A 25,497-nucleotide genomic window follows, 5' to 3' on the forward strand; every position below is an offset into this window, starting at 1 on the left:
CATTTTTTTCTGATCAAACAGTCTTCTACAAAGCAACGCCTACATCAGGTTATGCTTGTACAGACTAACTAGTTGCTTGCAAACAGATGCCTCATACTGGTACTGAGGGCGCAGTGTAAAGGGCGTCAGAGGATTACACCGGAAGTTGGTTTTTGCTTTCAAAGTAAAGCTTCATTATAAACTATGATCAGATATAATAGTGTAAGATAAAAGTTGAGTCTTAAAAAGAACATTTAACAGTCTGGTTTATCGAGTAGATTGCTTGTATCACAATTAGCAGCCCTGCTGAATTCTTTCTGTTTTTTTTAATGAGCTCTATATAATATATTCAGTCCAGCTGCCTGTTTTATTCTTGCATCCCTCCCACGCAGCGACGGTTGGAAATTATTTTGAAAACTGTTAACGGAAGTGGGATGTGAGGCGTAATAGCTGGTACTTGAACAGTGAGTGTTTTGCTTTACCTTCTGAGCAAGTGACAGGCACACGGGAGGAGGGAGAAGTTTTTTTTAGCTTCGCTTGCTCCTCTTCATCATGGAGACTCGGGCACATTTCACCCGTGAGGAAATTAACAGCACGGTGTGGGAAGTCCAGGAGAAATACACGCACCTGAAACAGATAGGGACCGGGGCTTACGGCTCGGTATGGTGAGTGATTTATCATTTACTGTGCACTGCAAGAAGTGTGTGTCGCATTTGGGGCTCATTCACGTTAGCTACACTGGCTGCACACAGTGTGTAGTGGGCCTGCGTTATATCCTGTACAGTCTAACATAGAGTGGTCGCACAATCAGTCAACTCATGTAGCAAGTAAGCACCTAGTGTCATATTATAGCACGACGACCACACAGCCCGTTATGTGGACCTTACAGTCTTATGTTTACCTGCAGTAGGAGTAGGAGTTATGATTGAAAGTCTGTATTAAAGATGGCCACTTTCCATTTTCATGGCATCATACAGTTACATACAGGACACAGTTAAACACCAGAATAACTGTTTACGTAAAAACGTGCAGCAATTTAAATGTTTTGTTTTCTCTTTTTTTGTTTTGGGTTCTTTTTTTTTTGTTGTTGTTGATTTTTTTTTAGCAATACAATTATTTTTGCAGGCTTACATAAAAATGGGGGATCGGGTGTCAAACCATTAAGGAAACTAGATACAGCCAACATCACTTATCATTGCATTTTTACAACCTCCCTGGTTTTTATTTGGCTAACTGGATACATACAATCCCTGATTAGGGTTTCTAAAATAATTTCTGTTTGCACAGTTAGAATGCTTCAAGTTTAGTCATGTAGCTGCCTTCATAAAATGTTAATAACTGTAAAGAACCATTTGAGAAGAGCTATTCAGAAAGCTCTAAAGCCTATTATTATATTAATATGTCATGAGGGATAAAATGGCAAATGCTGGAACAGTGGCAGCTGTCAAACACACAAGGCCATTGCTACGTTTCATATTGCTGTCACGTAAGTGCTCTTAAGAATAACCAAAGGTCAATATATTTGAAGAAAAAAGCCAGCCTTTTGCCTTTTATCCATTATTGTGTACATTAACCCTTACATTATTGTTGAAATCACTGATTTTCTTCACTGTCAAATGTGCCTTCCTAATGAACTTTACCACACAGTTGTTCTAACTTATTTTGACTAAAAATATAAACTCATAAATTATGACAGCACTTAGTTTAAATTAGACTAAATTTAAAGGGCCTTGAGGTGACAGTTGTTGTGATTTGGCACTATATACATACAATGGAAATGAACTGAATTAACGGATAAAGCTTAGTAGGTAAAATTTTGAGAACCTAGATAAACGGCGAAAAAACTCTTTACTGACCTCAAAGCTCCTGTTGTCACAGCAGCAGTGTTCAGGCATGCTGACTAGGCTTTAAGCATAATAGTGTGGGAGTTATGATCTGTTAAAAAGCTCAGACTGGTCGACCTTTAAAAGAAGCAGCATCTCATGAACACCGTGAACATTATCTGAACCTACCTGTAAATGGAGGAGGGAAAGGAAATAACAAACAGAAGCACAGCCTGCAGTTTCGTGTTTTTTTTTTTTTTTTTTTTTTTTTTTTTTTTTTATTGTAGCTATTTGCTTGGCATGCATTAGCTGTTTCATGTAAAGCCGGCTGCAATATTTGACATTACTGCATCAGTGTTGTTCACAGCACACAGTGAAGTGTGCAGTGTGTGTTGGTGGATGCGGCTCCAAATAGCCTAACAAGCCTGTCCTCCTACGATTTGGTGCCCTGTAAACATGCACGTCAAGAGCTGCCAAACATTCACATATTGATAACTCTGTAAACCACAGACCACCACACATTTAGAGAAGGAGTCCCACATACAGTATCTCTATCTCACATCATCTATGCTTTTGCTTTGTGTTTCATGCACAGCCTCTAAGTGTGACTGAAACCCCAAAAATAGACTATTCAGTCGTTTTCAAATGGTGAACATTATAGTGAGACTAAAAGGTCCAAGCAACAGCAGCCAGCTAATGACTTGTTACATTATCATTCCCAACAGCTCAGCACTAAATGAGAAGAATAAAGAAAAGGTGGCCATTAAAAAGCTCCACAGGCCTTTCCAGTCAGAGATCTTTGCTAAGAGGGCCTACCGAGAGCTCCGACTGCTCAAACACATGAAACATGAAAATGTGAGTAGACTATACACTATGCATACTCAGTCGCTTTTAGGAAGTTGTGTTTTTTGCATTGTAACAGCACTGTGATGCAGTAATATTCTGTAAATGAGCCATTGCTTGTATGTTTTAGTATTTGTCACCTGCTTCTTTCATTCCAACTAGGTGATAGGACTTATCGATGTGTTTACACCTGCCCTAAGCCTGGATGACTTCCAGGACTTGTGAGTATTCTTCATCTTATTAGCAAACCGCTCGGGGAAAGGCAGACAACACTTTAAATGATCTGCAGGTTCAAATGGACTGGTGCTTATACAGCACTTTTCTAGTCTAATTAAGAATTCAAAGCACTTGTTACTACTAAAGCCTCAGTCACACACACACACACACACATTTATAAAAGCACTTTTTTCTATCACTGAGCTCTTTTCTTTTTTATCATCAACAATTTTTATTTATTTCATTTTAAACTTCAATAACAGAACTTAAGGATAAATACATAAATAAATAGTTTAAAAAACAACAACAACAACAAAAACAAAAACCAAAACAAAGGGAAGTTATCCTATTCTTTCTTCACACACCAATCCCCACACCACCACTCTGTCATTACTCCTCTGTTCTTCAAGTTACAGAAAGCCAGCTTGTAAAGGGGGACCAAATACAATCATATTGATGCAATTTGTCTAATAAACCATAAGTCACTTTTTCGTAAGACGCCAACTTAGCCATTGTCATTAGCCACTCTTCATAGGGAGGGGGGGTTCTTTTTCCGCCAATGCCTTAGCAGGACCCGTTTGGCCGTAGTAAGAGCCAAAATAATCCATCTTTTTGTATAACTGCGAAAATCTCCATCAGAAAGCTCTGTGGTTATACCAAGTATGGACAGTTTTGGTGAGATACCAAATCTCCTTACCCTACCAAATTAGTTGTATTAAGATGATAACTGCACCCATGATATTTTATATTTTATCTAATATTCCATTACACATTCCAGATAAGTATTTCAAAGATCTAGACTTTTTGATCTGGCAGTTTCTTTGGGGTAGCTCACTGCATCGTTTAAGTATTAAGAAACTTCAAGCGAGTGCAAAACAAGGAGGTTTTTCATTGCCTAATTTCCAATGGTAATATTGGGTGATGAACGTGAAACAACTTAGAGCTTGGTTACCTACTGCACCAGTTAAACCCATCTGGTCCCACATAGAGACGGAAGTTGATGGCGGTATTTCTCCTTGGATGGAGCTGTTTGATACCAGTCATATCCCTAAGCTCTTTTCTAACATTTCCGCACACACTCAAATTGCAGTGGCTCCATCAGGGGTAATTGGGGGTTCAGTATCTTGCCCAAGGATACATCAACATACAGACTGGAGAAGGCGGGAATCAAAACACCAACCTTCTAATTGGTGGATGCTCTACTCTGCCTCCTGCCACAGTCGCCACATTAACATGGTGCACATGCTGTCAGAGATCTGTTTTTTCTCTTTAAGCACTCGACACTAAAACTCTTGGAGGAATGCAGTACTTGCAGAAAAAATCTGTGGGGTTTTTCTAGTTTAGAGTGATTAGGGAAAGATTTTATAGTCAGGATCATATAAGATTGCTCTGTGAGACATGTTGCGACATCTACTTGTAACGTTAAAGAAAAATATGACAACTTAATTTTTCTTTCACTTTCCAGGAAACATGTGAGCATGCCTGTGAAAGAGCCTTTCCCACACTGAAAGCACACTTTCTGTCTACCTTAAAGAGGACATATTGTCCTTTAATTGTCATGTATTATTCAGTGGGGGGTAATAATTATTTGATTCCCTGCTGAATTTGTAAGTTTGCTCATTTACCAAGAAATGAACAACCTATAATTGTTATGGTAGTTTAATTTTAATGGAGACATTTGCTTTCTCACATGCACAGCTAAGATTTAAGCTGCTGCTGCATCACATGAGGAGACTCTAAAAAAGGTGGAAGAATATTTTATTTGGAAGTTATGTAAACATACGCAAGTCCACCAAGCTCCTTGGTCAAAGGGAGACAGGACAGATTACAGCACAGACAGGGTGTGGAAGTTAAGAGTAGGATGACTTGCTAAGGCAGTGTCGTATATCATGTTTGGACTGTTAGGCTGAGGTAATTACTTTACTCTCTGCCTCAGGGTTGTCTCACTGCACCTCTCTTCCTCTTTTTTCCCCCCCCCCCAGCTACCTGGTAATGCCTTACATGTTTACTGACCTGTCAAAGGTGCGGGGTCAACTCTCAGAAGACAAAGTCCAGTTTCTTGTCTACCAGATGCTTTGTGGACTCAGGGTGAGCCAAAGATGATCTCTACCAAACTTCAGAAATGAACTATATTTATATTCCAATGTAACTGTTTAACAGAGTCATGTCAGAATAATACTGTTGTATATGTTGTTCCAAAATTTATTGGACAAAGACGCGTTTTTTTGTAGTTAGCCTATGTACAACACCACTATGGCACCACCACCTCACCTTCATCTTCAGTTGCTAATTGGTTTATGGGGTCTTCCTATTTATATTCAATAACTTTAAAAAAAGCCTGCTGTGTTGGGTTGATATTAGGTGACTGAGTTAGATGTCTACATTCTTTGCCTTAAGAAACTCCCATTTGTCTGATTAGTTCAGCAGAGTTTGGCTGAATCAGAGCAGAGAACATAGCCCTGTACACTTCAGAATTCATCCTGTTGTTTCTATAAACAGCCACATCATCAATAATCACTAATGGTCCAGTTTCAGTGGCAGACAGACAGAAGGACAGACAGATTGATGCATACTCTGTCAATTTCACAAGGGAAATTGCTATGATACAGCTGCAGGATGAAGACTAAAAATATTATATTCTACAATTAAAAAAAACAACATTGTTAAAAATAAAAGTACCACAGGCCCAGAGTGAATACCCTATAATTTGAGGTAGTGCCAAAAATATATATTTACAACAGTAATTTAAAAAAGGGAAATAAAAAGTTAAGATAAAGCAAAGTTAAATGACAAAAGATTGGGATTGTGCAAAAGTGGAAATGGCATTAATAATTCAGTTCAGTTCATTTTTATTTCAAACATTTCAAACATGTGCCTTCACAATCATTACAAAATATCATTCCATTATTGTTTGAAAAGGAGTAGGCAGAAGTATTTACTTATTTGTCCCTACCCCCTCAAGTTTTACCTCTCATTCATTTAATTTTATTTAATTTTTTTTATTTTAGTCTTAAATTAAACAGACAACATGTGAAACAAAAGTAAAGCAAAACAAAACAAAACATACATAAATCAAAAACAAGAAAATTAGCAAGCCCCACCACAGTATAGTTTCTTTCATATGAAAAATACAGAATGTGTATATTTGCAGATACACAAGTTATGGAAAAACAAACAAACCAAAACAAAAAAACTAAAAAACAACCACAACACCATTTACCAGCAACATTACCGTCCTGGGTTAACCCCGTTTTCTTCATTCTTATACTTATTTAAAATTAGGTTTTTATATTTTACTTTAAACTGTTTTATGTTTTTACTGTCTTTTATTTCTTCTGTTAGACTGTTCCATAATTTAACTCCTGCAATTGAGATAGACATAGTTCTTAAAGTTGTTCTAGCACTTTGTATTTTTAAATTCCATTTCCCTCTTAAGTTATACCCACCTTCTCTTTCTATGAACAATTTGCAGATTTCTTTTGGAAGCAATTTATTTCTTACTTTATACATTATTTGCGCTGTTTTAAGCTTCACCAAGTCTTGGAATTTAATAGCTTGCATTTTGACAAAGAGTGCATTTGTATGGTCCCTGTACCCCACATTATTTATTAATCTAATGGCCCTTTTCTGTATTATAGTTATTGTTTGTGTGTTACTTTTGTATGTGTTTCCCCAGACCTCTACACAGTAGCTCATATATGGCAGTAGTAAAGCACAGTATAAAATGTGCAGTGCTTTTTGATCCAACATATGCTTTGCTTTCCCCAGGACGGCAATGCCCCATGCCAATTTCCCCCGAACATAAGTAATGTGTGGCTTCCAACAGAGCTTGTGGTCAATGATCACCCCAAGAAATTTTATTTCATTTAATCTTTCTAAATATACATTGTCAACACATATTTCTACTTTGATGTTTTTCTTTTGGTTTCCAAACAACATAAATTTGGATTTATCTAGATTCAATGATAATTTATTTATATCAAACCACTTCTTTAATATCGTTAATTCCTGTGTGATCATCTCCAAAACCTGTGGCAATTCCACACCTGAACACAGTATATTTGTGTCATCTGCAAATATTACAAACTTTAAAATCTCCGATACTCTGCAGATATCATTTAAGTACATAATAAACATTTTTGGACCCAGTACTGAACCTTGAGGTACTCCACAAGCTATATCCATCAAATTAGATTTATATTCATTTATTTGTACATATTGTTGCCTATTCCCTACATAGCTTTTTAACCAGTCCAAAACCACTCCCCTAAACCTGTACTTTTCCAGTTTTTTTTAATAGAATTTCATGATTAACAGTATCAAATGCCTCTTATTATCCATACATTCCGTTATCTTTTCCATTAAATCTATCAGTGCCAAAGCTGTTGATCGGTTGCTTCTGAACCCATACTGACTATCTGTCATTAATTCATATTTTTCCACAAAACTGTCAAATCTTTTTATGAAGAGTTTTTCCAGTATCTTAGAGAACTGTAGTGTATACAATACAGAAATGTATGAGTGGAATCTGTCCTGATAGGTGTGTCATTCTGACCCAAAAAATGTTTGTCCAGAATTTTTACAGGCTCTAGATGTTTTCTGGCAAAGTCTAACCTGACACACATGTTCTTAAGTCTAGTGGCGTACAATTTGTTGCAAAATCTCTGTATTTCCAATCATGAGGGATTTTCTTGATTATCCACTTTTAAAAAATGATACAGCTGATTTCTCACAAGTTTTCTTGACTTGGCTCAATGTTGTGAAGCTGTTTTCAGCCTCATGTTGGCCTCTGTCACTTGGGCTATCGTGTTTAAAATGAGAGTGAAAAGCTGTGAAATACAAATTCAACTAAATCAATGTCACATGTTATTTCAAGCCTCACCTGGGATAAAGTTGCTTATGATTCAACTGTCAATTTGGTTTGAGCCTCAGAATATGGAGGACTGTGTATAAACAATGCTTTAATTCCTAAACAGTTAATGCAACACTTCTTTCAAACCCTTTGGATTAAAGCTGAAAGACTGCAATCACATGTTTTGCTATTTATTAATAATAAAAGATATAATAACAGATTATTAATAATTATCATAAATATTTCATGATTAGGATTTACATGACTGTATGTATCATGTAGCACATAACTTACAGAGAAATTACAGGAGAGTTAGCCTTTTTTGCTTTAAATGAGTCAATGAAACACACAATGCAATGGATATAATTATTAACAAGCCTAGTTATTATTTAAAAGGTATTTGCTGTGTGGCCAAACAGTTATTCATCAAACTCCTCTAATAAAACTTTACTTTGAATTTAGCCTAACTAGGCCTGGTAAAAACTGACAACGTAAACTAAAGTGTTCCTGCTCTGTTTATTCCTTTGCAGTACATTCATAAGGCTGGGATTATCCACAGGGTAAGTACAACTCATTGTCCCATTACAGGAAGCTGAGCTGTTTTGGGAGTACCTTTTTTCCTGTTTTATGATAAGTTGACTTTTTCAGGTTATTATCAATAATAATAATGATAACTTTATCTATATAGCACTTTTAAAAATCTGTATCACAATGTGCTTCACCAGTGTAACACAATAAACAAAGCACTGCACAAAATAAAAAAATGAAAAATTTCCGATCAATAATCTGTAGCGAGAAATAGGCGACTTCCTCAGGTCGGAGGAAGTGACTCACTTCTCCGACCTGATTTCCTCAGACTCAGACTGTAATCTGTGCAGGATTTTGTACCGCACAATGTTGTGACTCAGATTGCAGATTTGGTATTCCTCATGTTCTTTGGAAATATATTTTGTAATTCATTTGTTAAGCAGTCAGATGAAAGCGTGCCCAAACAAGTAGGATGACTTAACTCCTCTAATGCGTGTGCATGTCTGGAGCTGTTAGGTCACACCCTTTAACTCCAGTTCCAAGACGTCAAAGACCTGTCGGTAAAGTAAGAGCCACTTTTGGCTTCCTTATTCAGACTGGGTTGCTACAGCAAGTAGCTCCCCATGTTTGGTGCAGCAGATTTTTATGTTCTTCGTGACACAGCCCCAGAGGGATGTGTGTCCACTCCTGAGTTCAAACCAGGGATCTTTGGCTTGTTAGACAAATGTGCAAATCACTACACTGTGAAGTGTTACCCTGCTGTTACTCCTATAACGCTTAAAGCAGATAAATTTTTATCAACACCTACTGACAGTGATACACTTCTCACACCTTATGTTGCAGCACTAACTGCAGAGTTGAGGCAGTGTGTCTTATAGTCATCTTGTAGTTGAGTCACGATATTGAAGTCCTTGTTTTAAGTCCCCACAACATTCTTGTGTTTGAGTTCAGCTGAGCCATGTGAGACCACAGGAAGCACGTGCACTAAAGCTCTTACTGGCTCTAGTAAGCGCCTGTGGTCCAATCACTGTAATTTCTTCTTAATTACCATTTGGACTAAGTAACCGTCATTCGACTCATTTTCTCTAACAGGATCTTAAGCCTGGAAACTTGGCTGTTAATCAAGACTGTGAACTAAAGGTATGTACTTTCTGCATTACTGCATATGAGAAGCAGTGAGATGATAGGGCAGCACCGGCAGCAGACACAGTAGGACTCAGCAGTCGATGTAATTAACAATATACAGGAGGTAGAAGAAGAAGTTCATTTACATACAGTTGTGCAAACCTACTCGAAATAATCCTGAAACGATAGAATCATTTGTTATTGTTTATATGAGATTGCCATATATATGTATGCAATATTTTATGTGTTTCATTAAAAGTAAACAGCCTGTGAGACACTAAGTACATGTTTGAGATTGTCATCCGTTTCATTGCTGCTGATACAGATCCTGGACTTTGGGCTGGCTCGCAGTACTGATGCTGAAATGACAGGCTACGTGGTGACCCGTTGGTACCGGGCGCCTGAGGTCATTCTGAACTGGATGCACTACACTCAGACTGGCAAGACAATTGTAGCTGTTACATATTCTTTCCCACCGTTCTCTCTGTCGTCTAGAGTTGGCCTCTTGGTGCTGTGACCATTTGTTGTTTGTTACGTGAAAACGTCTCGACACTCCAGCTTTCATTGTTGCATGTATGGTTCTTCAAGGGTCAGCAACTTTTGTAATCCTGTTCCTAGTTCCTGACAAATATTTGAAGTTGCATGGATGTCATCTTGAGAAAAGAAATGTTTGGGGTTTTTTTTTCTCCTCTTAATCTGTTGACACAGATGGTCTGACAGTGCTGAGACTCAATGACAGAACTGTCACTGCAAACCCAGGATTTATGTTCCTTTAGGAGATAGTGGTTTTTCATTTTGTACATAGCATCCACAGAGTGGAGTGTAGCTGCGAAAGCAGCTCTGACAAGTTTAGGATAGTATTACTCACTGAATATTCCCCCTTTCAAAGCACACAACATATTCAGCTCTCTGCTGTGAATAGGAACTGTGCTCTGGCATATAAATGCCACCTTCCTCATTCCTGCTGCACTCAGCTAAACTTATAACCCTCTTGGTGTTATGTATTCTTCATGATTTCTCACTAATGTTACTTTCCTTTGGTGTTTCTTGTAGTGGACATCTGGTCTGTGGGCTGCATAATGGCAGAAATGATCAATGGAAAGACCCTCTTCAAAGGAAAAGATTGTATCTTTTCTTCAGCTTGGTCCATTTACTAAACTTTACCAGCCTGTGTGATAAATAATAAGTTGAATAATGAATGTCAGTATGCAAAGAGAAAGGTATCAAGCACACTTTGTGAAATCCCTTTAAAGCTTTAATATCGCTTTATTAAACCACTGTAATAATATAGGAGATGGAAAGGTGCTTGATGACAAGCTCTATAAAGACACAAAATCAAGCACAAGAGGCAGTTACAGTATATTAATACAGAGCAAAAGCGGCATATTTCCCGAGTCAATTTTTTTCCCCCTACCTTGTTATAAATGCTCCTGCGTTTGTTATATTTCTCTTTTATGTTCTTATTTTGCTTCTGATGCAGCGAACTGATTTATAGCTCTGCTAGGAAATAAAGACATCACAGGTCTTTCTGTGATGTCTTTTTCCTTTATTATTCTGTTTTGCATGCCTGCTTCATATCTCTATGTTCTGCTCACTGAACCACGAATGTAAGAGTAAAAATCCTTGATTCTAATCTGTTTGCTATAAGACATGGACCAGCTGACTCAGATCATGAAAGTAACTGGTGTGCCCGGGCCAGAGTTCATCCAAAAGCTGGACACTCCAGAGGTAGGAAGAACAGTCATAAATATGCAGTTATGCACTAGGAGTACTATCTGCACAGAAAATTTTTACAAATGTCCATTGCCTTTAATGTTAAACATTTTTTTATAAGTGATTTCTCTCAGAGTGAGCATTAAAAAAGCATCATATCTCAGAAAGCATTTGAGCTGTGGTGCACTAGATCCTAAACTGAAACCCATGAAATTAGCATACAAAGTGAAAGTTCCACCGACAGCCCTCTGAGGTAGAAATGTACAGCATACTGCAACCTACAGTGACATACGGGAAATTTTGCCAGACTCTCATGTCCTTTTTTTCTTTACCAGATGTGAGTAGTTAAAATCTAGAAATTGTCCTGAGGGTGGCACTAGAGGAACAGTCAGGGCATTAATAAAAGCCTGTAGTAGGATGCATTAATAGGAAGGAAGTTAAGGCTTTTGGAAAGTCCTGTTTTGCAACTCTATAGGATTTTATAAATGGCCTTAGACTTGTTTCAGCACAATGCTAACAAGATGGCTCACATGCACAAGTGACGAATTGAATATACAGTTCCATCTTTGGAAGTCATTTGCACAAGGACTATGTAGCTGTATATGAGTATGAAATCAAATATAGTTCTATCTTTGGATTTATTTCATTTTTGCAAGGTGAATAACAAACTATTCAGTTTTACAAAATAACAACATGAAACAATCAGCCTGTCTTTGATAAATGAAGACCTTTTTTATTATTTCATTTTGTAATCACAGTTAAACTAAATCATTGTTGCCATACTTAAAGATTGAATAAAAAATATTCTGTGTCTGGGTATTTGTGTTTGATATCTTAAAACAGGCCAGAAATTATGTCAAGGGCCTTCCTCGATATCCCCGAAAAGACTTCTCAATGTTGTTTCCCAGAGCTAGTGCACATGGTGAGATGCACCTTTTTTTCCCCACATTTTTATTCTTTTTTTAAATCACACTTTTTGTTTCTTTCTTTGGTGTTTTTCTTCTTTGTATGGCTATAATTCGAAAAGTCATTCATGATACCCTGTTAATGAAAGCTTTTCCATTTTCTGGCCTGCTAAGTGATAAATATTCACTTACTTTTTCAGTTTCATGGTTTTTGTATCGTAGTAAACTGGTGCATTATTCCACACTGCTGACCTTTTGTAGGCGTTGATCTGCTGGAGAAGATGCTTGTTCTGGATGGAGATGAGAGGCCCACAGCGGAACTAGCTCTAGAGCACCCATATTTTGACAACTTGCGGGACCCCGATGATTTCCCCAAACCACTGCCATATGATGACAGTCATGACAACGACACATTGTCCCTAGATGAATGGAAGCGTAAGTGGAAATCTTACTATGATAATCATGTCTCTATGTCTTCTCCCTAACTCCTCCTACATGTGTTAAACAATCTGAATGAAACTTACTGTGTAGACTGCCTTGGGTACCAGGATTATCAACATCTATATAAAACTTTTGGGAATTATTTTCATAACACTCAAATCTTTACAAATCCGTGTGCTGATCTCAAAACGAATGGTGATATTACGTCTATGTTACGTATGTGTTTTTGTTTGTAACTCATTTTTGCTAACCAATTTTTAATGCAGTGGCTCTTGGGGGCCACAGGAATATAGTGCCTGGCAAAATAGTGCCTGTTGTTGGTTTTTGTCTTATACAATGAATACATGGCTTGCAAAGAATAATAATAATAAATATATGTATACATTATGGATTGGGGGTTTTTTTGTTTTCTAACTATACGCGGTGATAATAAAGATAAAAAGATTAATATTAATAAATGAACATAATGCCATCATATATTTTAAATAATGTACTTGATTTAAGTTGACACCCCGTTCCCTCTTTTTATTTTTCTATTTTTACACAGGATTGTGTTTCAGGGAGGTGAAAAGCTTTGTGCCATTCCCACGGCGGGACTCCAAGAGGAAAAACACTCTGACCATGTCTCCATGATCTGATGAATGTCATGTAATTACTGATGCCCCAAACAACAAGCATACAACCAATTGTGCCCTTGTATATTCTAAGCCTGGATTCATCATATATCTTTTACTCAGTTATATAAATATAAAGCGCTATATAAATCCAATCCATTATTATTATTAGTTAATATCCTGAATCAGTGTTCAAAAGAGTAAAACTGTATCATCCCCTTTTTTTACGTAATGTGCAACTGTTTCCTAAATGTAGCTTGTTCATAGTGTTACACATTTCCTGTCAGTGGATTTTGGTGTGGATTTATTGTAACTAAATGCTACAAGGTTTCTTGTAAGATTTACTGCAATGTTGTTTTCCAATTAAAAAATTCAACATGATGTGGCCTTTCTCATTTGCACAGGAGGCAGCTGAGTTGAATCATCTGTGACATTGCTTGAATATACACTGGACAGGGTTGGTACATTAAGAGACTGTATGTGTATTCATGTATTATGAATATTGTTTCACAATGCAAGATAAATATGTATTTTAATACACGTTCTTGACAGTAATTAATGATGGTGCACCTCTGTGCACATGCTTTGTATATCCAAAGTGACTGGACACATGTACGTTAGTAAATCGTCCAAATATTGTTGATACTCGGGTTTAAATGAAAAACTACACTTTTCACTGACCCTGTGATCTCGCGCGCGAAAATCGTGGTCTAGTGACGTCAGGGGGGATGGCTAAACTTGTCTCGTTTGACTGTTGTCAAGGTAGCCCACAGGTTGCTCGAAAAAGGAAGTGAGACAGTTCTCTCTCAAAATAAATGAATGTAATCGCGTTGGAATGCGATATTCCGACTTTTATATCAGACAAGCTCTACAAATGGCATGTGGTACATCTAAATCAGATAACACATAAATAAAGCAATAAGCATTGTAAGTACAAGCATGAGAAAGAGTATCCCAACCCCAGATACTACTATTTTTCCTTAGATTGCAATGCAGTGAAATACTCTTAAAAGGACATGTTAGATGGGGAAAAGGGTAGATGACATAAGTAGGTGTTATTCAGAGTCGTGTTTGTGGCAGAAGAAAATGCACTCGTTCAATCTTGGACATTATTTTGAAATCTAACCGGAAGTCTTATTATGTTGGGTGATGTCGGTTTAGCTTACTCTGGGCTCCAAATTGCTAGCCAACTAGCCGAAGGAGGCTAGTATTCCTCCTTCTCTTAAAATTGGGCCGACAGTAGGGCTTTCTCATATTTTAATGTAGATATATTACTTTTGTTCTCAGTGAGCCGTTGGGATTGACTGCGTGCCTTCCAAGTGCCGTGCTGTGAAGAAACGGAAGCGCTGAAAAATAGCGAAATATACCGGCTATACCAGCAAACTGTGGATTGCTAACGGTAGCTATTAGCTTGGAGAGTATAGCAAGTAAGCCGCCTGGCTAGGCAACCATTACAGCAAAAGCGGCTTCAACCCACCGGGGCTGTCGAGTTACTCCTGTCAGTCAGTTGCCATAATTGGTAAGATGGCATACATTTGCCATTTTACTACCCTTTTGTGATCATTGACAGGCTTAAAAGTTTTAGCTAGTAAGGATTTTTTGTGTCATGCACCTTGTCAATGTTTAAAAATATCAGACAAGCTAACGTTAGTACTACCCAGCTTATAAAGTTAGCAGGCTAGCCTGCTTATAGACTCTCGGCACTTTCATGTTAGTGCCGTTACACTGTTGTTCTTATACCGACACGATGAAATGAAACCCACTGCATCAATCGTACAAAATCAACAACTGTTAAAAATTAAACAGTAGAAAATCTTTGGACAGTGTTTTTAAAACTGTAAATATGGCTGACATTTTTACTCCTGAAATAAGGACACCGCTCTGTTGAGGCTCTAGGATCCTTGAATCTGATTGGCTCTGAGTCGGATCATTTAAGCTTTCCCGAAAGCTGATTGGATTTGACCGCTGTGTTGGGTCAAGCCGTGATAGCAGATGCCAGCAGTTATTAACATATAGTCGAGAATAATCTACACAAGATTTTACTGGCCATGTGTGTTTTGTCAGTAAAGTCTGCTGCTCGGCAGCTAACGTAGTCATTACAGTGGTTTGTTCTGTTAGCTTTTGTTAGCTTTTGTAGGTGACTAAGAGTTTTGAGTTTAGATATGACAGACTGTTTTTACCACAGGTGCTACAGCCTAATATCACCACAGTATTATGTAATGTACGTCGAAGGACTATTTCAATGAGTTAATATGGAAAGAACTTTAGCCACTTGGGCATTAGTGAGGTATTGAGACAGCAGAACATAAGTATAGGTAGAAAATAAATGGGTAATGACAGCTAGTACAGCATAGACTCATAATAATAAGAAATGTTATGATTGGGATTGGCATTGGGAATTGAGCTTATGATATATATTTCTTCTGAGTGAGAACGCTGGTGTCGTATTTGAATGTTGCATCCCTAAATGCTAATAGAAATTTGTTTTTATGTTTATTATATTATTAATATTTTTATTTTATTTCCTTTTCTAACCAACAGGAGGAAAAGTGTGATTGGTGGCCTATGAGGAAGCCACGTCGAAAAGGCCAAGTGGCCGGAGGAGGTGGAGATGTGAGAAAGTCAAATGGGACATTTGGCGGGCGTGGGGGGGCCCGTCAACGATCACCATCCCCCTACAGCCTAAAAGCTTCTCCAAGCAGAGAAACGTTGACATATGCCCAGGCCCAGAAGGTGGTTGAAGTGGAACTAGAAGGTAGGCTTCACCGAATTTCTATTCTGGAGCCTTTGGAAGTCATTACTGAAGATGAGATGATGGCTCAGGACATTAGTGAGTGTAACAGCAACAAGGAGAACAGTGAGCAGTCATCGCCTCCCACCAGCAGTGCCCAAACAGCCCGCAAACCTGTCACACCACGAAGCCGCAGGAAAGACCCCAAATGTTCCTCTAATAAGTCGCCACCATCCTCCAAGAACAGTTGCCCCAATTCTCATCCGCCATCACCGGAAAAGCTAAACAAATCACAGTATCATCACATGACCCTTCCTGAACCTAAGTTTCGAGTGCTGGAAACCTTTACGCCAGTTGAGGCCCCTCCTCTGCCAGCAGCATATTATCGTTATATTGAAACCTCAGCTGAGGAGGAAACTGAGGCAGAATATGACATGGACGAAGAGGACACTGCCTGGCTGGAGATGGTCAACGCTGATCGGACATCAGAGGGTTGCTCAACTGTCTCAGCAGAAACGTTTGAGCGGCTGGTGGACCGATTGGAGGAGGAGGCATATCTGGAAGCCCGAAGCCGAGCGCCTTCTCAAAGCACTATTGATGATGATGCCTTCTGCTGCGTGTGCCTGGATGACGAGTGCCTCAACAGCAACGTCATCCTCTTCTGTGACTCCTGCAACCTGGCTGTGCACCAGGAATGTTACGGAGTGCCCTACATCCCTGAGGGTCAGTGGCTATGCCGCTGCTGCCTTCAGTCCCCTCAGAAACCTGTTGACTGTGTTCTGTGTCCAAACCGTGGCGGCGCATTCAAGCAAACGAGTGATGGCCGCTGGGCACATGTAGTCTGTGCTATATGGATCCCCGAGGTCTGCTTTGCTAACACAGTATTTCTGGAACCAGTGGAAGGAGTTAATAACATTCCCCCAGCACGATGGAAACTGACTTGCTGCCTGTGTAAGCAGAAGGGTCGTGGTGCATCTATTCAGTGTCATAAAGCCAACTGTTACACTGCATTTCATGTTACATGCGCTCAGCGTGCTGGGCTCTTTATGAAGATAGAACCTGTGCGAGAAACAAACATTAACGGGACTATGTTCTCGGTTAAGAAGACTGCTTTCTGTGAGGCCCATTCTCCGCCAGGACAAGAGACTGGGTCAGATGATGAGAGTGAGGGACGAGTGGTGGGCAGCAGAGGGAGGGCGAGCAGAGGACGGAGTGCCTACACTGAGGGTCCGACAACACCGAAAAAAGGCAGAAAGTCTGACGATGATGCCAAGACAGATAAAAAGAAGGGGAAAAAGAATTCAGACTCAACATCCCAACACACAGCATCACCACAAGTGACAGTGCCTCAGATACCCACGAGCAGGTTAGGTTTGTTGTTGTTTTTTTTCCTTTTTTCCCCAAAATAAGATTGTCTTCTGCAGTTAGCTTGAACATCTGATAAAACAAAGTTTATCAAAAGCAGCAAATTGTTGGAGATTTTTTGATCTAGTTGATATTTCAAATAACCATAATTCACACGTTCTACAGTGAGAAGCCTGAATTGATGTTTGCCATATTGATAGTAACATAATACTGCATTTCCTTCTGTTATATAGGCTGAATATCATCTGTAAAGGAATTATTCTGCAGAAGAAAAATCAGTTCATGCAGAGGCTTTATAAATACTGGTTATTAAAGCGACAGTCGAGGAACGGTGTGCCGCTGGTTCGGCGTTTGCACTCTAACATCCAGTCCCAAAGGAATACTGAACAGGTAAGAGCACAGAAATGAAGCCTTAACACTCTGTAGCTGTTTTTCTAAAATCATTGTTTGCCTTTAAATATGTTTTGATGTTTAATATGTTTAACTATAGTTTGTAGAAGCTTTAAAATGAATTGTACTTTATAGCCTGAAGTGGATGAGAAGATTTCTGCAGCAAGAGACGCACTGAGATATTGGCAGAAGCTTCGCCACGACCTTGAAAAAGCCAGACTTCTAGTGGAGCTCATCCGCAAGAGAGAGAAACTCAAACGAGAGCAGGTAACTTACAAAGATGAACCACCCTCACTGGTTTACATGCTTCATATTTAACGCTGTGAGTTCATCGTGTAAATTTTGAATTAAAAAAAAAAATGTTGGCAAAATGAAGATCTGAAGTACCTTCAAAATGCAGTTACCTAAATAGTTCTCCAGTGTAATCTTTAGTTCTGTTATGTTTGGGTAATCTGCTTTTTCTTGGCCTGTCCTATAGCGTGTATATTGTATGTTGGCATGTCTTTGCCACATGATAATAAACAGGTGGCTGCTATAAACTGATAGGGAGGCAGAGCCGGAAGGAAAGCTATTCATATGAGATACTGGTCACCCAGTTTTGTATGGATCATGAATTGATTGTTGGAAGATTTCTGTTTTGAAAAAAGGTTTATAATGTTTTTATATATAAAAACATTTTCTTGGTTGGTTAACATTAAATCAGATCACTCTGTTTGTCTAGCCTAACCTTTTTTAGATTTGCAATTTCTGCGTAAATATCACATACATGTCTTCTGTCAACTGCAGGTCAAAGTTCACCAGGCAGCTCTGGAAATGCAGTTGACCCCAGTGTTGGCTCTGCTACGCTCCACTCTGGACCAACTACAGGAGAAGGACACAGCCCAGATTTTTACACAGCCTGTGGACATCAAGGAGGTCAGACATTAATTATAACAGATGCGCATGCACACAGTTTACATTGTGTCAGAAAGTGAGAGGAAGTGTGTTCCTCATTCCCCATATAGTTCAATTCCTTGTATCATATTGTCTGAGAATTTAGTAGAATTATACAAAACAGTAACAGTACAGTTTACAAGAATTTACATGTTTTTGTTTGTTTGTTTTTTTGCACAGTGCAGATGTTGTTGTAGTTTAAAACATGCATCCATTCTGATGATAACGTTCGTGCTGTCTTGTCCTCAGGTCCCCGATTACCTTGAGTTTATTAGCCACCCTATGGACTTTTCCACTATGCGCTCTAAACTAGAAAGTCATTCCTACCGCTCAGTGGCTGACCTGGAGGCCGACTTCAACCTGATGGTGTCAAACTGCCTTCTTTACAATGCCAAGGACACTGTCTTTCACCGAGCAGCACTACGTCTTCGAGACCTTGGAGGGGCCATACTACGACATGCACAGCGACAAGCCACCAACACTGGGCTAGACCTAGATACTGGCATGCACTTTCCAGAGTCACCCCAGAAAAGAAACTTTTACAGTTGCACCTGGGAGGATGGTGAGTCAGAGGATCATACTGTGTTTGTCTTTAGTGATTTGGAAGCTGTTGTGTGTGTTCAGTCTGTTATTTCTTCTGTGCCAAAGGATTAGGTTGTTTTTTTGTCAGTATATTCAGATTTTCTAGTTTTGTAACATGTTAATGCTTAAATACCAGTAACACCTTACTAAGAGAACACTGTGTAGAGAGTACACACTATTCTGTGTATACAGTGTACACACTGTGGCTGTTAACCATTATATAACAGTAAATGCTACTGCTACAACAGCAATATTAATACGTACTGCATCTAAGTAATGAAGGTGTAGTTGACAACAGAAATGAGGAGTTATCAGGGTTTTAACCAAAGATTTTGTAATGCCCGAGAGCTGAAAACATCCCGGGTACAAATATATCTTTAGAGTCCGTTAGTTGTTGTTTTTTCTCCTGCATTTTATAATAGGAAAATAAGTTAGTCAGAAAAGTATCCAATCAAAGTCGACTTTGATCACGTTGAAGATATGAATGGTTCAATCTACTTTAATACATGAAAAGTGGACAGATAACTGGCTAAACAACTGAAAGCAAAAAGGTTCGGTAATTGTTTTTTGTTTATTTTTTTTGTAAACATCTTTATAGTGTTATTAAATCTTGAACTGTTTTTATGTGCTAACTGGAATAGTAGGCTAATAAGATTCATTTGCTAAACTTATTGACTGAACTTTATTTCTTCCTAGGCTTAGTAAGTTGCTGGGCTTAAAATACATTTGCTGAAAACCTGGAAATATATTCGCAAAGCTTCATAGTACTTATAATTGCTGAGTAGTTGATGAAGTTCCAGGAAAATAGAGAGCTCTTGGGCTGAGTTTCTTAGAGAGAAAATGGCAGAAAGATGATTTTTTTATTTTTTATTTTTTATTCCTATTTATTCTATTTATCCCCTTTGTATGTTTTATTTATATTTGTTTCTGTATTTATATATGTGTGTGTGTGTGTGTGTGTGTGTGTGTGTATATATATATATATATATATATATATATCTATATATATATATATATATAACAATTCTGTAACTGTAACTTCGGTCGTTGCTGTGCTTTTTTTGGAAATCGAATTTCCCAGAGGAACCCACCCGAGGGATTAATAAAGTTCTATCTTATCTTATCTCTTATCTTAAGTGTAGTGCTGGCAGTGGAAACTGAAACAACTCTTCATAGTAGGATATTTTGTATTTTTTACATTCTGGTTAGTTGGTCTGATTTTTAAGCTTTTGGACGTTTAATAATCCAGTCAATACTAAAATATATGACATGCAAGTGAGCCAAACACAAACTAAATGGTGTGTTTATTAATTTACATTATCAAATAATGGGTTTAGTAACATGCAGGAAAATATTTTCCTTTAAAAGCTGCCGGTACAGTCAGTTTATTCATTTTTTTTCAACAGTTTATACATCGACTGATAGAGATGGATATGAGTTTGGAGGAAGAGATGGTTTAATTAGTATTTCTCACATTTTATACTCAGTTGTAGTTGACTCATGTTTAAGCAAATCATAGACCAGGGACTACAGATGAAAAGGAGTTTTGTATTCATTCTATCATGTACAATATATGTGGTGTCCATGCTAAATAATTATTCAAAATAAAATAGAAATAGCACTGCAAAGAGGGGAAATTTTTAACCTTTGAGATCTCTGAGAAAACAAGCCTGGCTGGTCATCTTTGTGAAATGTCAGCATTGAAGTATTATTATCATGTTGTACCTAAGTGTCTGTTTGGGCGCTAACCAAACTCCCTGCTGTGTTCAGTTGACAGCGTGTTGGATCCAGAGAACCGGCTGCATATGACAGTGGAAGAACAACTGAAGGAGCTGCTGGAAAAGCTGGACTTTGTCACATCGATGCGATGCAGCGGTGCTCGAACTCGACGAATCCGCCTGCTTCGTCGCGAAATCAACAGCATCAGGACGGGCAGGCAGGGCCAGTCCCACCGCCACATCCTACACAATGGACATCTCAAAGAAGAGGATGATGATGAGCAAGATGAGGAGGACAACGACAAAGACGCCAAGGCAGATAACGGCCTCACATCTTCAGACAAAGGTGGGCACTGAGAGAGACTTACAGCAATATTAAATTGCCAATTCATGAACCTTTAAAAAGCCACTTTTTTTCAATGAGACCAGTTGTGAACATGAGCTAACGGAACATTGTCCTCAGGTAATTGAGCCAGGGTCCCCCCCACGCACCAACCCCAACCACCCCACTGTCTCCAGTCTAGTAAGTAGGGGCCCACAGAGTCTCGTTAGCCATGGTTGCCTCACAAATCCTCTCTCCCAGTGAACTCTATGTCTGCACCTCTTCTATACATCACTCTCATGGACTCACCACTCTCCATGGCCACATGCAGTCATGCCATATCATCCCACTTTTGACTAAAGGCTAGTCTAGTCAAACAGTCTTGTGTCACCATAGAAGATGGCAGGAGAACTCCTGCTATTTGAGTAAAGAACGAAAGATACTACCATGTTACCATGTTGATGGTGTACAGTTGTGAGAGCAAAGTACTTTTTCACTTGTCTTGATAAGGTCCTCCATATCTAGAGAATCTGTCAATTCCCTCTGGACTGTGGTTAGAGTGTTGGAATGAAGTGTAAATCATTACAGAGTGACACCATTTTCCTGTGTGAATACTGCACCACCGCATCACACTACATACTAAATGGAGATTCATTTAAAACCAATGCTGAGTGAATTGGAATATCATTCGTTTCCTCTCCTTTCAGAGGACCTCAAACCCGCTTCGCCCCCGACACTGGAACCTACAGGGCCGGCTCCTCCTCCACGTCAGGGGGACACACCTCTTGAGCCTCCCACTCTGCGGCCAATCACAGGGGAGCCCCAGTCCCCCAGCTACTCCTGCAAACGCCTTAAGATGGACGGTGACCTCTCAAACGGCACCACAGAGAACATTCATTGCATTAGCGCACAAGAGCGGTCAACTTTGCCACGTCCCAGTTTGCACAGTGAAGGACAGACAGTGACCAACGGTCTGGCAGAGCTAGGCATCACCTCACGGCCCCCGACGGGGGGAGTCGGGCGACGGACCTCCGTGCTGTTTAAGAAGGCAAAAAATGGAGCTAAGTTGTTCAAAGTGCGAGACAATCCTGTGCTGAATGGGAATGGACCACAAGACGAGAATACAAGTAACAACTCTTCAGCACTCAATTCCATAGCCAGCACCCCATCTTCCACACCTTTGACCACTCCAAGCAGAACCCCACAGAAGAGCCCAGGACCCCCCAACCTTAATGAACTATGGACCTCCAGTCGAGACATGTGTTCAGATAGTGAGCCAGAGAAGACACCAAATCACATGCTGGAAAGTGGTGAGAAACTTTGCTTGATTACTGACGTTAAGTTTAAAGTGTTCTGCTCAGAGAGGAGAAGTGACACCTAAAGACTCGCTTGGAAGGGATCACATTTTCTGGATTGGGCTGACTGTACATTTGTTATTGGCTACTAATGCACTGATCACAGCATAGGAATATGTTTTTTTTCCTAGGTCTACCTGATTGATCAGACAGTTAGCCCTGTATTGTCTAATGGATTTCAATATAACTGAGACAAGAGCAGACATAAGTGCTCCTTATATGTCATCTTTTCTGACTTCCCCTCCTGCTCCTTTGGCTCTTATCTGCTGCTGTTCTGATTGCTCTCGCTCTTACTTTCAGGATTGACCAACGGCTTTAACACGCACAAAGATAGCAGATCCGACTTGGAGTTTAGGTCTTGCCCAGTTCTCCACAAAGAAATGTAAGACATTGTGTGTCTGGTGTTCTTTGTGGTTTGTTTTGCTAACAACTGATAATAAAATTACAATATAATGTATTGTATTACAGCAACTCACCACCCAAACGCAGCCTTGGGAAACCGGCTCTTTCTAAAGTCCCCTTTCTGGAGATCATCAACGGAGACTCGGATTACACCGGTACTTTTTTCCCTCCTGTATCCCAAGTTCTCTTGAAGCTAAGTTGCATTTATGTCCTGATTATTTATTTAGTCGCTGAACTAATTTGAGTGTCACTGTTGTTTGACAGGCAATAGTAGTCAAACATCAGAGGATGAGATGGAGCTGGAACCACTGGACCTGGTTTGGGCCAAGTGTCGGGGATATCCCTCATATCCTGCTCTGGTAATTGCTGATCTGACTTAATATCACTATTTAATATGAGCGTTCAGCTCAGGGTGTAGCTTAAATTCCCTGTTGGGCTGTGTTTGTTTCAGATCATTGACCCCGAGATGCCTGAGGAGGGCCTGCTGCACAATGGGGTGCCGATCCCCGTCCCACCCAAAGATGTCCTGTGTCTGGGGGAGCAGCGGCAGGAGGAGATGAATGAGAAACTTTACCTGGTGCTTTTTTTTGACAACAAGCGGACATGGTGAGTTTAACATAAACATTGCTGTTATGCAATGCTCCATTTATCACATGGAGGTCAGAAGTGTTTGGTTAGTGAAACCTGATACATTTTCCACAGGTGTATCATGTGATGAAAAGACAAATGGTGGAAAGTTTGTTTGTCTTTACAAATAATTTGAAAATTGTTTGTAGATAATTCTTTAGATTTGAATTTTATTTTTAAGATTAAGATTTAAGATTTTATCACTCTTGATAAAAGGCTGTAATAATAATCCCAACCTCTGTCATGGGTGTTGTAGGCAGTGGCTTCCGCGTGACAAGGTGACACCCTTGGGCGTAGATGACACAGCTGACAAGCTGCGCATTATGGAAGGTCGCAAGTCCAGCATCCGCAAATCTGTCCAAGTGGCATACGACCGCGCCATGATTCACCAGAGCCGGGTGAGCCACAGCCACGGCTTTGTGGCTTCCGGGTACCTGTAGGGGGCCTCTGTGAGCACTGTGTACACCCACAGTTGGCCGATATGCATTTTCTCTTTGGTCTTAAAGCAGCAGGTGGAGCTGTTCCTGTTGCCGGTCGAATTCATATTCACACTGTGGTCCGAAAAGAGGTTGCCGTGGCACCGAGTCCTGGACTGTAGTTTATTACCAAACCACTAGTGTCTGACACACAGAGGACTGGTGTTTGCCTCTGTGTCATTGTTGAGGAGGTGGAACTCCTGACGTGAATGAAGTTACCTTTAGGTCCCGTGTTGCTGCAGTAAATTCCCCATTCAGGGTTGTATTGAGGTGTTGCTTACTCCTCCTGGATGTGCTGATGTAAAAGAATTCCCGTCTATTTTGTATAATGCTACTGCTGCCAAGGAATCAAGTAGTCAGAAGAGATTTGATATATTTATATGAGCTGCAGAAGACTAATGAATGCATCACTGCCATCTTTTATACAATAGCTTTTTACATTTAAATCTTTTACAGAGACAATTGTATATTATAAAGGCACACTTTGTGTACATATGTAAGTGTATTATCAAACTGAATTTAATTTAATGTTGCCGTTTTAAAATGCGTATTTCAATCAACCCACAAGGGACAAAGCCAGGCTGTGTATATTTGTGGAGATTTAATAATTCCTGACTTGCTGCAGTTTATTTAGCTTGTCTTTGATGTAATTTCAACTGTGTTGTGTGCGTGTATGTGTGCGTACGTTCTGGGCATACAACACAATGAGCCGTTGTTCTTTATACTTGTATTCTCTTTTTGATACAGAGAGAAATAATTTATTTATGGAAGACAGAACTATAGAAATAAAGCTATATTGGTTAAAGTTGACAAAAATCTTATTTAATGGCGTGAGGATTTAAAACCATGCAGCCAACATTTTTAAATGGATGACATCACATGTTTAGTTTCAGGATTTTACTTTAGACCAACATTTGCTGTCCCCACCTCCCAGAGGATTCTATTTATTACAGAGTGCCCTATTTTATCAAATGGACAAATACACCTTCATAAGCTTGTACTACCTGCATATTTTACCTGCTCACCAAATATTTTGTCTGTAACCAGTATTTCCTTATTTGGGGAAATAAATTCTATATTAAAAAAAGAAAAAAGCTTTTGGGATACTTACCTGGAGTTTTGTGTTCTTCTTATTTAATACTGATCGATAAAGCATTCATTGTTATGTACACCTGTTCAACTGCTTGTTATTGACACTATCTCATTGACCAATCACATGGCAGCCTGCTGAAGTTCAACCATCTCTAGGGTTTACAAAGAATGGCCCTCCAAAAAAAAGAAATCCTCTAGTTCTCTGCAAAAGAACTATAAATCAGAGGAGAAGGGTCAGATTGCTTCGTGCTGATTAGAAGGCAGCAGTTACTCAGATAACCACTTCTAGTGACCTGATATGCAAAAGAGCATCTCTGAACACACAACACGCCAAACTTTGAAGCCGTACAGCAGTAGAAGACCATACTTGGTCCCACTTGTGTCAGTTAAGTACAGAAAACAGAGGCTACAGTTCTCGCCCGGTGGCGCCAGTGTCCGGCAGCCTCGCCTCTGTCAGTGCGCCCC

The 25,497-nt window shown here is 39.3% G+C and overlaps 2 protein-coding genes across 4 annotated transcripts; both read left to right on the forward strand.

The window, feature by feature from the left end:
- The first annotated feature begins 402 nt into the window (after positions 1 to 402).
- Positions 403 to 13,420, forward strand: mapk13 (mitogen-activated protein kinase 13). Its single transcript, XM_085444678.1, has 12 exons — positions 403 to 644; positions 2,528 to 2,657; positions 2,808 to 2,866; positions 4,844 to 4,949; positions 8,244 to 8,273; positions 9,334 to 9,381; positions 9,692 to 9,806; positions 10,420 to 10,491; positions 11,015 to 11,094; positions 11,923 to 12,001; positions 12,246 to 12,419; positions 12,973 to 13,420. The coding sequence occupies exons 1-12, from the start codon at positions 532 to 534 to the stop codon at positions 13,056 to 13,058; spliced, it is 1,092 nt and encodes a 363-aa protein (XP_085300804.1). The 5' UTR covers positions 403 to 531; the 3' UTR covers positions 13,059 to 13,420.
- Positions 13,421 to 13,440: 20 nt separating this feature from the next.
- On the forward strand, positions 13,441 to 25,050 carry brpf3b (bromodomain and PHD finger containing, 3b). Of its 3 annotated transcripts, none has more exons than XM_085444673.1 (13): positions 13,441 to 13,496; positions 15,581 to 17,136; positions 17,369 to 17,525; positions 17,661 to 17,792; positions 18,312 to 18,440; positions 18,708 to 19,020; positions 20,811 to 21,104; positions 21,788 to 22,390; positions 22,736 to 22,817; positions 22,904 to 22,992; positions 23,102 to 23,196; positions 23,289 to 23,443; positions 23,721 to 25,050. In XM_085444673.1, exons 2-13 carry the CDS (start codon positions 15,605 to 15,607, stop codon positions 23,902 to 23,904), a joined length of 3,765 nt encoding a protein of 1,254 aa, XP_085300799.1. In that variant the 5' UTR covers positions 13,441 to 13,496; positions 15,581 to 15,604; the 3' UTR covers positions 23,905 to 25,050. The 3 variants fall into 3 exon arrangements, with proteins under 3 accessions (XP_085300799.1, XP_085300797.1, XP_085300798.1); XM_085444671.1 differs by lacking the exon at positions 13,441 to 13,496 and adding an exon at positions 14,168 to 14,558; XM_085444672.1 differs by lacking the exon at positions 13,441 to 13,496 and adding an exon at positions 14,168 to 14,438.
- The last annotated feature ends 447 nt before the right edge of the window (positions 25,051 to 25,497 follow it).

Source organism: Copadichromis virginalis, linkage group LG20, assembly GCF_057382275.1.
Source record: "Copadichromis virginalis isolate Kocher_CV1m ecotype Utaka linkage group LG20, C_Virginalis_male_GT1.1, whole genome shotgun sequence".
Classification (NCBI taxonomy): Eukaryota; Metazoa; Chordata; class Actinopteri; order Cichliformes; family Cichlidae; genus Copadichromis; species Copadichromis virginalis.